The sequence below is a fragment of the Podarcis tiliguerta genome, assembly GCF_965153285.1.
Source record: "Podarcis tiliguerta genome assembly, chromosome: 5".
Lineage (NCBI taxonomy): Eukaryota > Metazoa > Chordata > Lepidosauria > Squamata > Lacertidae > Podarcis > Podarcis tiliguerta.
In genome coordinates this window covers 35,703,511-35,716,500 of record NC_139538.1, presented here as the reverse complement: position 1 = coordinate 35,716,500, position 12,990 = coordinate 35,703,511, and the positions used below count along the sequence as shown (strand labels likewise).

The 12,990-nt window shown below is 42.8% G+C and overlaps 1 protein-coding gene and 1 long non-coding RNA gene across 3 annotated transcripts in view; one reads left to right on the top strand and one right to left on the bottom strand.

The window, feature by feature from the left end:
- Positions 1-3,962: 3,962 nt before the first annotated feature.
- The window catches only part of RYK (receptor like tyrosine kinase), a 29,239-nt gene continuing 20,211 nt past the window's right edge, over positions 3,963-12,990 (top strand). For both annotated transcript variants that reach the window (XM_083443296.1, XM_083443295.1), the window contains exon 1: positions 3,963-5,054. In XM_083443296.1, the coding sequence (XP_083299422.1) occupies positions 4,853-5,054 (202 nt within the window). In that variant the 5' untranslated portion in view covers positions 3,963-4,852. The remainder of the gene's footprint in view (positions 5,055-12,990) is intronic.
- On the bottom strand, positions 4,661-12,985 carry LOC310678916. The gene is made up of 2 exons (XR_014512031.1): positions 10,013-12,985; positions 4,661-9,904 (listed from the first exon to the last, which is right to left on the bottom strand). It is a non-coding gene; the product is annotated as an uncharacterized lncRNA (long non-coding RNA).

Genomic DNA, 12,990 nt, shown 5'->3' with positions numbered 1-12,990 from the left:
CACCCACGATACACCAAGATGAGCAGGGATAGTGGCCTGAGACAGCAGCTGAAGATGTGCATCCAGATGTAGATTATGGGCTGGATGAGAAAGTGTATTGAAACCTACAAATTACCATACGGGTGGAGATCACAGCTGGTGGGACCTGCAGAACCAAACCAGTCATGTGTTGAGTTTATTACTAAAAAATATGCTATAAAGTGGGGATGAGGCAGCTAATTTTTTAACTCCAAAAAGAGTGTATGGGGAATGGTAGCAAAACCCAGTCATTTCCCTAACTTACCTCACTGCGCTCCACCGCTTGAAGTCCCCTCTCTCCCAGAAGCCAAGCTTCTAGTTCAAGTATGTGGAGGAAATGTTCTTATATGTGTACAGTTCTCTGAACCCAGAAAGTGAACCTGCCTGCAGAAGCTGAAATGCATGCAGATCCCCCTAGTTGGATCAGGGTGTCAAGACAATGAGAAAATTGCCATTTCCCCCCACAGTTTCACAAGACAAATTTTCCCAGACGTTGGATGAATATTGCAATTCCCCTTCCCTGCTGCCTCTCCCCAGGCTTCCCCTGTGGCAGGATGTGCTGACACCAAATATTACAAGACACACGCACCTTCTTGTTTGATGTGGCAGCAGGACACATGACTGTTAAGGAGAGAGCCTGTTTGTTGATGAGACAGAACATGTTAGCCTTATGTTTTCACTGTTTTGAATGTAATGCAAGAGCTTGTGTTTGCCAATTTCTGTTTTAAGCATATTAGAGCTGTAATGTGGGTTACAGCCCAGGAGCTGCTTTCCACCACTTTCTTGTTCCCATCTTAAAAAAGCAAATAAGGAACAGAAAAACAAAACCCATGTCTTTGTAACATCTGAATGGAGTGTGTTGGTCTCCTCTCCACCACCCATGTATGGTCAGCAGGATTAATACTCCGGCCAAGGTGAGGCCTTGTGACATACAGGCTTGTATTCAATGCAGTGTTGAGCAGATTGTTCTGTCAGCACAAGGAATTATCCCTGTGCAATCAAATGATATCTCCCTCTGCTTTCCCTGTGTAGCCCCTAAATCTGTTCTAGGTTTCCCCATAACCCTCCAGAGCAGATGTAGGAATGGAACAGAGCAGTGGTTCCCAGTGGGCTAAGTACTGCAAACCCCTGGTTTTTTTTTGAAAAGCCGGGCCATGGCACCCCTTCTTTTGAAAACGCTGATATCTCTGTGGTAGTTTTTGTTATGTGAATGGTGCCACCATACCCTTCAACATGTCACAATGCAAAACTGGGACGTGTGTTTTCCGGGCCATGCTCCCGTGTGAGCCACATTACCCATGCAAGAGCACAGCCCCCCCCCCTCCCCGAATGGGATATCTTGGACAGTTGATGAGTATGTGCCACGGACCCCCTGGGTGAGTTACACAGACCCCCTGGAGTTTGTGGACCACCGGATGGAAACCACAGGCATAGTGTGTGTGCAGGGGTGGGGAATCCCACAGTGCTAGTGCTAATGTTTGCACTAGTGAAACTATTTCGTTGACTACTCCTCATACATACTGGTTTCTTTCCCACCTCTACCTCCTTTTTTACATGGCACATTACATGGCAGCAAAAATACTTGCCACTCTGCTTACAGGCACTGGAGTTCCACACAAATTCCTGATGTGCTACATGCACCACTATTAGCACACCTGCTTAACAACTCTTCTGCATGATGAAACAGATGAGCAGTGACAACTGACAGCTAGAGACTTGAGGTACAGTGACTTGTGCATTGGCTTAGATAGATAGATAGATAGCCCAAGACATGACACTAATGTTCACTGAAGTTCTAGGGTTGCCATATTTTGGAGAGCAAAAAAGAAGACACATTTGCTGACTTCTACTTTTAACTATGGATCACTATGACAACTCTCATTTTACATACCCATGAGAAAAAGACTGTGTTCTGGAAAAAGAGAACATATAGCAACCATATCTACCTCACAGGGTTGTTGTGAAACTAAAATGCCACTCAGATCTCCTTGGACAAGATACAAGTATAGCATATTAACTGTCTCCTCGATATAGCAATGTCCTTTTAGCAATCATATGAGGAAAGGAGACATGTAAATCTATGCCTGCCTTTGAGCATGCCAAATTTTGAGCTGCAGAACTAAGCATGCCGGAGGGCACTGTTGGTCTGCAATGTTGTCGTTTTTCCTTTGAGGGAGGAGGACAAGGAGCAGGGGAGAAAGAGACATTTTATCTTTTCCACCGAATTATGCTCTAGTCTGCTAAACATAAAACAGAATCATGTGTGTAATTGGAAACGTAATGCTCAGCTAGCAGTCGGGACAATCAATGGCTTTGTCATCTATTTACCATGAAAATGCTTCAGAAATGTAGGATGAATTAATATTCAGACTACCTTGCAGCCTGGCCAACATTCCAGACACGTACAGAAATAGGCGCATAGGCAATGGCCACATGTAAAATCCCAGAGGAAAAGCCCTTTCATGCTTAGCACCATTACACCACACACCGCTCCCCTTATAAGGCAAACAAAAGAATGGTATGTAGGCTCCCGACCACAGGCTGTAATAATGTGCAGATGCTCTGCTCTTTTCCAGCTTCAGGCCACATGCATCTGCTTATTTAATTCAGTTGCAGTAACAGTTATAGCCCTCAATTAATGTTCTTAATGTTCCTAGAATGCTTTCTCCAGATTCTGCTCTGTGTGAAATGCTTGTGCCTGAATGCTTGAGTTTTTCTACCCCACATCCATCCTGGAAAAAAATATGGGAATAAACAGGCTGACTGAATAAATAAATAAATACGGTAAATAACCCTCTGCCCTGAGGTGTTCAGAGCATAACTGTCCTCTGATGAAAGCTGCCTTGCCCGCCTAGCTCATTAAAGACACTTTGCTAAAAGAAAGTAGATTGTATAAATTAGATCAGTAGAAACCTGACCAAATATGAGCTTTTAATACACTGCTAAGTCGCTGTTGCAACCATAAAGCGGGCCTGATTCAGGAAAATGCAACCAGTGCTGTGTGGCAGTGGCTGAAAACACAATCCTTTATTTTACTTTACTATCGCTAAAACATTTATATTGCGGAATAAATGCTCTGATGAGGCAGAGGCAAAAATGGCAAAAATAAAAACAATTTTAAACAGCAGTTTAGTCCTTTTAAAATTAGCAATGAAACAACAAAATTTTTGGAAGGCGTTTTTTGAACTAGGCAAAATGACCAGCCAAACCCTCTACAGGGGTCCTCCCATGTGCATGGGGGAGCACCCTTCAACCACCCTTTAAATGCCCTGTCTACAATCTGTATGTAAAAATATCCACTAGAATTGTAGCTCTGAGGCCGGCTGGAAGGCAGGAGGAAAAGCGGTGGCTGCTGTGCTACCCCACACGTCAGCTGTTAGGCAAGGAGGCTGAGCAGCCTAAACAAAGCTGCGCTGTGCCTCCAGTCTCTTCAGGGCTTCCTCTACCCTCACTGATGCCCTCTTTGGGCTCCAGGGACAATCTCCTTGCAAGCCACTAAGACTCCCCAGCTCTCTGCAGGAGTTGAATGTACTGTATTCATTTATTTCCTGGTGCCGCATATATATGCGGTCATGTGAGAGTTGATTGAGCCTGTACTTAGATCTGATTCTAGCACTCTTCCTGACTGGAAGTGCTAGTAATAATGCTACTGGCTGCAGTGCAGCTGGAACTAGCTAGTCATTGGAGGGGGCAGGCTCTGTGCCCACAAAGGAGGGATGATATGACCCAATTCGGGACATAGCATTATCTGGACATTGGATCCAACAAAGGCGAGTCACTGAGGGCAAAGCGAAATGGGATGACGTCGATGTTACATGGTTTCCATTCATTATATTAATAAATCCCAGTCTCCCTAGGCCACCAGCACCCCCAAAAGCAATATGGTGGGGCTACGTCCAATAATGAGAATCATGACAGTGAACTCACTTTATGTTTATTGACAATTTATTTTATTCAGCAGACATGCTGTTCTTTTCATATTTGTTTCTTTTTGTTATGGTTTTATACAAACATTGGTTCTGTCATACATAAAGGTGTCGAACAAAAACAAGAGTCTTGCCGCGGCACCTTAAAGACTAACGAATTTTATCATGGTATAGCATTTTTCGGAGGACCAGAACTCACTTCATCAGGGGCACGGTGTCTCCAGTTAACAGCAATGAAATGCCGAAGAGCAGCCAGTGGCAATTCAATCAGCACTTTATATGCAAAACGACCCTTCGCAACGTCAGAAATCGGTAATGACACTGTGCAGGCGGCGCCTACACAGAGCAGGTTCCTTCGCAGGAATTCTTAAAATCAGCTTTGCAACTGAGTTGCTCTCACTCTTACCAGAGAGGTAAACAGCACGATCCATCTCGGGGAGGTGAATCTCAGCGTTCATTGAAATGGGACGTCACGGTATACAGAAGGGAGGGGGCGCGGTGGGCAAGAAAAACCAAACCGCACCTCTACTCGCAGGAGCCCGCCTGCCCCTTGTGGACCCTTTTGCGCAAGCGCGGGAGGAAGGAGAGGCGGGCTGCCGCGTCCGCCGGCGCTGCGCGCACGCGCACTGGACCGGGGGGGGGGGTAGGCCTCGCTCGCTCTCTCTCTCGCTCGCCTTACTCGGCTCCGCCGGAGGGGCGGGCGGAAAAAGGGGGGTGCGCGCGCACGGAGGGAAAGAGAGAGAGAGAAAAGAAAAGAAAAGAGGCTGCTCCATGACTCCCGGCCCTGAGAGCGCGAGCGCGCGCCGCGGCCGGAGCATGAGGGGCCGCCGCCGAGTGTGAGGGGCTCGCGGGTGGGGAGGGGCCCCGGGTTCCCTCCCCGCCCCGCCGAGGGAGCCGGGAAGCGAGCGATGGTGCGGGGTGGCCGGGGGGATGGAAGCTGCGGCGCGGCTGAGGAGAGGCTGCCCTGCCGCCTCCGCCCCTTCCTCCTCCTCTTGCTGTCGGCGGCGGCGGCGGCGGCCTCCGAGGCTCCGGGGGGGTCCGTCGAGGCGCCCCTTCCCGGGCCCGGCCTGAGCGTCTACATGAGCCAGGAGGAGGTGCGGCGCCTCATCGGTGAGTGAGGGGCGGCGGCTGCCTCTCCGCGTGCGCGCCTGCCTGCGAGGGGGGGAGGGGCCCCGCGGTGTCTCGGTCCAGGCTCGTCTTCCTCCGGGAGGGGAGGGGGATCCCGAGAGGGCCGGGCGGCGGCGGCGGGTGGGGGGCGTCTGGCCAGGCACCCCCTTCCCCGCCTCTCCCCGGCTGGTCCTGCCTTCGTTCCTTGTACGGCCTTGCTCTGCTAATGCCGCTCAGCGACTCGCCTGCTTGCCAGGGCTTTATGAGAGGGGGCTGGATTTGGGTTTCGGGGTGGAAACAAAATACGTGGCTGGGGGAGGGAGGGGGGATCTAATGGCTTCAAATGTGCTTCACGGTGCAAATTCCCAAATCCGCGCTTTGCAACTGCCCGGGTGAGGCGCTGACATTCTCCACCCAAAAGCCACCCAAACCACTTCATGATGAAGGAGGAGGGAGCGGGAGAAGCCTAGAACCAAGGCCAGCAGCAGCAGCAGCAGACTTTCCTTGGCGGGTGGGTGTGTTTTGCAAATAGGGACGGTCGCACTCAGTTCAGACTCAAGCCCTTTTACGTGCTACAAGGGTTGGTTTGTGGTACTGCTTGTACAGTGCATACACAATAAATTATTTTATGCAGCTGTGCCCTAGAAGTTCATGCTGTGAGATGCTAAATCCTTAAGACTTGACTGGGTAAACACTTTATACCTTATGTTAATTTGTTTATCTTGTTCCTAGCATATTGACTGCTTTATGAAATGTACCAAAATATGGCAAATTTTGCCTACACTCCAAAGTGAACAACACTGAGATTTTTAAGTAAATGTGTTTTTGGATGGAAGGGTCAGTGATGGCCTTCATTTTGTCACCCTAGTCCTGCTTAAGCCTTGTTAATGGAATACAATAAATTTGTGAAATCTCAGTCTAAAACACAAGTCACAGAAATAAAATTTTATGTGTCATAGCACATCAATTTATTCCAGTATGTATTTTCAAAAAATGAATTTGATAACATTTGAATGGCACATTGTATATCCAGATACCTATTATTGAAGCTGTTGATTTGTACATGCAGTAATGAATATTCACACTTACAAAGACATATTTTACTCAGGAGTAAGCAGTCCTGCAAATATGTCTGCAAAAGTTACTAGCTCAAAATAATAATTATTAACTCATTTTTTCATGTATACATTGATGTTCCTCCCCCTGTCTCTTCTACATTACAAAAATTAAAATATAACTGTCTGGTTTTCTCATTGAAATGCTTACTTGCCACAGGTGACTAGACAAGTGCGTGTTTATAAGTCTGTGGTTAACTAGATGTTGAGATGGGGAGAAATGATAATTAAAGTAAGCAATCTTCAAAACTGAAATTTGCCAATACATAAAGGTAGATTGATGTGGGTGATTTTACTTCTGTCAAAGAAAGAAACAGTTTTTCACAATTTGTTTATAAATTTGCTACAGTATAACAGTGTTCTCTGTACAAGTCTATTTTCATAGCTTGGAAATTTATATTATTAACAACATTTAGTTATTAGCCAGATGCTTGTCTTTAGATGTGCTGGCTTGCTCTCCTGATGCTGCCTTAAACTAGGTAATTTGTCTGAGGTCACAGAGGCTTTCTATAGTTTCAAGGGGGCCTGAGAATAGGTTTGACCCAGGATATCATGGAAGTAAAGAATCACTTATGTGGAGGAAGGTGCTAAGCATGATTAAATAAGAAACTGACAGAAGACGGATTCATGTTAAATTTTGAAGGATGGGTATAACTGCAGAAAGAGGGGTGTTACAATGTGTTCCTGTATGTTTGCCTAGCAGTTCTATTTGATAGGGTTGTGTATATCTCAGACTCATTGGGTTGGGACTAGGTACACACAATGTCTTGCGGGAAAGTTTTCACAGTTGTGAATGGATAAAATATTCTTCATAGAACCATAGAGTTAGAAATGACTGAAAGAATGATCTAGTCCAACCTCTTGCAATGCAGGAATCTGCAGCTGTCCCATGTGCGAATTGAACCTGTGACTGTGGCATTATCAGCACCATGCTCTGACCAACTGAGCTACCCAGTGGTGTAAATCCACTCCAGTCTTGTGTAGGTGTACACAAGGCACTTTAGGTCTACCCAGTTAGACTGATGTGGCAACTTCAAATGTTCATAACTTCTCTCTTTTAAAGCTATCAAACAATGGTTGCAGGACATTATTTTCTCTGGTAGGTCCCTAAGATTATTACAAGACCTCCTTTACTCACACCTTCGTAATCCTAGTAACATAATTGTCTCCACTTTTTCAAACTTATCTATGGAACAAGGATGACGGAAATCATTACAAAACCAGAACCTTTAAGATTCTAAAAATAGCTTGGGGGGTCCAGGCATGTCAGTAGTACTTCTGCCTGTACATCGCCAGTTGCCTGTTCTTGTTGCATATCTATGATATTTACTTCAGCTGTAACTCTGCTTTCCTGTGGACTTGTGCAGAGAATATTGTATCACAGAGAAATTATAAAACAAAAAGTGAAAAGGCCTGTTTTCTTTATAATTCTTGCTATACTTGTCGCCTCTCTTCACCAAACATTTTCAAAGCCATCCTATCTCTTAGTTGATACATTGCAACTTACTGCTCAGATGGTATTGGGGAGTCTTCTGGTAATAATGTAATGCAAACTTTTAATTAAAGATAGGTACAGTATCTAATGATTTATGCACAGGTACTGAAAGTTGTTTCTGGAGTACTTGAATCTTCCCTTTCAGCAGCTTTCATTACTGAATACCCAAACAGCTTAGAAAATGCTCTTTTTTAAAGCATTTGGGGGGGGGGGGAGCTGGGAGGGAAACTCAGAAAAGCTCTAGCATATGTTCACATCTCTTATCACTGCCTGATAAATTGTATCCAAACGCCCACTCAACTGAGCTGTTTTAACCTGATTTTCAGCTATTCTCTTAACCCATGGCAGTCACCTGCGCGCCACATTCCTGCCTCTCCTGTGGAAAGGCATTTCAAGGTGCTGCAGTTGTTGAGAGACTAATTTATTGAATAGGTGTGTGAGGGAACAGAATATTTGTTGGTGTAGCACCAAACAATGGTTTAGCATTCTAATGTGTGAAGAGAGCCAGTGCTTGTTAGGTGTCTTATTTTCCATTAAGTTTGAGCTGCTAAATAAAGTACTTACATACTATCTATATTTACTCTTCTATTTTGATCTGATATTTAGATATGGATGTTAATTTGAATTAAGTGCTTCTCTTAACAAAATATGAAGATACTGCACATTGAAAGACTTGCATCTTTTAGTGTATAAGGCTGAGCTGTTTTTTAAAATCTTTTGAACACAACCTTTTTAGATTTTTTGTATGTCACCATCTCATCAGTTGTATGGTCCTACTTGAATATATCTGCCTGGAGTTGTGTGATATATTGCAGAACAATTATTTCTTAGCTGAAAACTGTCCTTTAACATAGTGCTCAGGGAGAAAAGATGACTACACAGTAACAATTACTGAAGGCAAAACAACCTTGAAGAAGGAGCTTACTTTGTTAAGTTGACTGTCTGTATCTTCTTTGAGGATGCTCCAGCTTATTAAATATCTAAGTCTGAGATGGTAGAGACAGATGCTAAAATGGCTGAATATGTTTTCCAGTTGTACAAAGGAGCTGTGCATGTACAGCTGATACAGATGTGTTTCACGGTTCTCTTTGCTCTTGGTGAGGCAGCCTATATCCATCTGGGATCACGAGGCAGAGTGGAACTCAAGCCTTAGATAAAGATCATTTTGTGCAGATTAGAGTGCCTGGATAAATTCCAGAGGCCAAATTGTTAGGGCATGAAGAAAATTAATGCTGGCCAGAACTTCATAGTGATGCCCACAAATTTGAAATATGCTTACCAACTCTAGATGTAAAAGTATGTTGACGCAGCAGAATGAATCTTTGGCAGTATTTGTTGTCATGGGATGAGCAATGACACACCAGGACCTGAAAGAACTTTAGATGTTTATTGCACTTTTGCTCTGAATATTCATGCCTAAAGAATTTTCAAAGGGTGAATGTTTACTATATTTCTAAACACTCAGTAGTCTAATAAAATATATCATTTTACTAATTCAGTGCTGATGGTTTATTACACTGTCGTGATTTCTCTACCCCTTCATGGTTCATAAATTTTAGTGCAGTGTGCTGTTTTTGGGTATGTTTTATATAATGTGGACAATTGCTTTTAGAGTCGGTGCCAAACTTCAGAATTCTCAGACACAGTCATTGGATTTTAAAGTCAGGAGTCCAGAAGGGACTCTTAAGTGATTAAGGCGTTCCCCAAGGCTCTAAAACCTTTTGTGTGCTCCGTTACCTCTGTGATGGTGCCTACAGGATACAGTGTCTACAGGATGCAGTGTCTAGTGTGTATTTTCAGTAAGTGGTTCATAATCTTCTGGACCTGTGAATGACGCTATAGAGGTGGGAATCTACTCCTGAATGACTGTAGTAGATGCAGAGGTCTCTAGGTCCCTTTGCATTCTTGGTGACCTTGTTCAACCCATTAAAGTGCCTAGAGTAGCACTCCCCAACCTGGTGCCCTCTAATCTTTTGGACTACAGTTCTCATCATCCCTGACCATGCTTTATGGGGCTGATGGGAGCTGGAAGCCAGTACAGCTGGTGGGCACTAGGTTGGAGAAGTCTTGTCTTGAGTCTGATTAGTAATTACCAAAATTTGAAGAATGACTGATTGATATGAGATGTCCAGTGGTTGTCTTTGTAATTAATAATGGGTTTTAAAATTTGAAACCTAATTTGTTATGCTTTGCCTTCAGATAGATGGTGTCTGTACAATTCTAGCTATATAGCCCAGCAAAAACTAGCCTGATGCTTGTGTGCACAGTGGTGTCCTTGAGGTTCACTTGATTCTCATGAAGCCTCTAAGCCTACCCCCTCACTGCCCCCTTTTTCTCTCTTGAAAAAGTACATAGAGCTGAAGAAGGAAGTTGTAAGAGGTGCACTTTCTCACTTCCTCTTTCAGCTCTATGTTTTTAATGGTTCCAATTAATTCTCCTTGACTTTTATTCGGATTGCTTGGAAAAGTGAAGTACATGTGTGTGCTCTGTCTCTTGATTGCAGGGGGCGGGGAGTGATTTATGGAAGTCAATTCCCCATGTTGGATTCATTGACATTATGTATCTGACATGCAGTAAACATTTTGGTCAAACGTGTCCATAGGCAATGTAACTTAGATGTGCAAAAGAAGAGCAAAGATAGGGGCAGCATAATATAAGACAGTTTGATATCTTCTTGCCTGTTTTTAAAAGATGCAAAAAGCAAAATGAAATTAGAGTTATCTAGTTCTTAGATCCAGGATCTCTTCCCTAGCTTCCTTTAATTAGCTATGAAAGGCTGTGTACACACCATACATTCAAACTTTTATCTCCCTCCCCCCCAAAAAGAATCCTGGGAACTGTAGTGAAGGGGGCTGAGAATTGCAACTGTCTTCAAGGGAAACTACAGCTCCCAAGATTCTTTGGAGATGAAAAATCTGCTTTAAGTGTATGGTGCACAGCCTAAATGATGTAGAATGTCTTCTATTTAGCGTGATTTGTTGCAGCAGGCACAATTAACAACCCTGCCCTAATACCTCATAGTAAACAAATTTATTCAGTCATGAACTGCATTGTAGTGGATGGGAAGAGAAACAAAGACATTCTCAAGGGTCTCTTTGGCACTACTGTGGCAACTGAAGGCATGAATTTTAGCTACATTAGGATTTTTGTTCCTATGTTTTGTGTATTCAGTAGTATCCATGAGAATTTATATTTGTTGTGTTTCTTCTTAGTTTGTGCCAGAAGTTCTCAAATCTCTTGTTACATTTATGTCTCAACTACAAAACTTGGTGAAGCTCAAACAAAATCAATTGGTTGGGAGCAGCATAAATTTTCATGATGATGTAAGCGCCAAGGAAACAAAACTGAGAAATCAGTTGGCTGCTGGCCTTGCACAGCATCAAGTGAGAGAGGAAAGGGACATATTTGTGCAGTTTCCACCTTCTCATACCATAAGATGCACACATGAACTGGATTGCAAAATAGAAGTTGGAAATATCTTCTGCTCCATGAGACTGAATAGAATTGTGAACTGTTAGGATCATGCCAGTTCCTGTAGATCATTCAGTGGATATTAGCTCTTGCTATGCATGGTTGTTGGTAAGATGTGAATTGTAGCAGAATATGTAAGTCAAAGGAAGGTGATTAATATAATAAATGTGATTTTGTGCACACTTGGTTAAGAGGAAAACTTGTATTGCATGTTTCCAAGTCCACATACAAAGGCTTTCTTACAAAAGTCTCATCTGAATGATTATGGATGATAGCTTAAATTTCTGATAAAGCATTCCTAACTTTTAAAAAGCTACCCATTTGTTAAAAAGAAAGGCAAACTGACACATAGAAATTGTTTTAATTTACAGGAGACACAAGGAACATAAGCTATAAAGATGAAGATAATACTTGAATTGCTTCTAGTAATTCAAACTCTGTTGAACGTTTAGAAAATGAAACCCACCTATTGTTTGTCTGTCTTGCTCCTCAAGGGGGGGGAGTTCTCACAAGAGCCCCTCTTAAATAAACAAAAATCACTTTCCCATGCTAATTGAGGAGAGCTTTTTGTATTTTCTAAAACTGCAAAGATTTAAAGCTCTTTTATGCAAGAGCCCCTTGAAAAAGCCACGGTTTTGTTAAGGCTTCTAGAGTGACATGATCCAGTTTTGTAATGAATACAAGGGTTCCTCAGCATCCTTCATTCTAAGAATGAAATCCCTGCCTCTCCTTGTCTGCTTCATAATGTGTTATGTTAAAATCTTTAAAGAATGACCTTGTATTTCTGTGGTATGGCATAAGCCTACCTTCTTGTTCTATGCTTGATTTAATTTATTCTCTCTGGTTTATGTCCAAGTGTGGAGCACAAAGATATATGTTAATGTGATTTAGGGTTTGCCTGTGCAAAACAGTGTTTCCTCTTAAAATCTAAAGCAAAAAAAAAAAAAAAAGCAGGCCTTGTCATGTGGTTTGCTTTAAGTTAGGTAAGATCCAGTAACAAGAAACTAGATCCTTGAGCCTTAAGCTTTCTATATATGAGCTTGCTTAATGGAGTCTGCAAGTCAGAAGAGTTTTAAAGTAGATTTGTTTAGTTGATTCCAGAAAAGTTTTTCTTTATGCCAGTTAAATAAGTTATTCAATTATTATTCTGTTGTTTTGTCTGCAGTTGATCAGAGAGTCTTAGTACACGTTTCCTTGGACATTCATACCTTTTTGTAGTGTTTTCCTTATCTCCTTCCATACTTTTTCCATACTAGACATGACTTAGCCCATAGTTATGTATTTCATAGCAGCTTTTTAAAACAACAACTACAACCAAACATTGACACACACCCCTTAGCCTCATCAGAACTGTGGGGAAGAGGAATGCTTTAGTCCTTTGCTCCTGCTGTGGTCCTGATTGGAACGGATATGGGATTGGAGGAGACTGCACCAGCTATACACAATAGGAGGAAAGTTTCCATTGATGCTAAGGACTCATGAATCTATTCTACCTGAGATTTTATCAATTCCAAAGCCTGGTTTGCATGCTGTATTAATTCATAGTTTATAATAAAGGTTTATTCTAGGCTTATTGCTCAGAGTGCTCCCATGCCACAACAAGCCAGGCTCTGGATTGTTTCCTCCCCCATTAACGAGTAGAGAAGGGGGGGGGGGTGAGAGAGAAAAACTGTAGTTGATTTTAAACATTTCTTTAAATGTTGAAGGTAAATTGGGTCAAAATGGCTTAACTGGAACTAAATGTTAGTTTTCTTCCTGTTAAACAAGTAATCTTTATTTCTTGTTTACTAAATTGCCTGTGGCTATAGCTTAGCTTTTAACTTCATTTTCATCCCCCTCTTTGTTTTAAACATGTTTT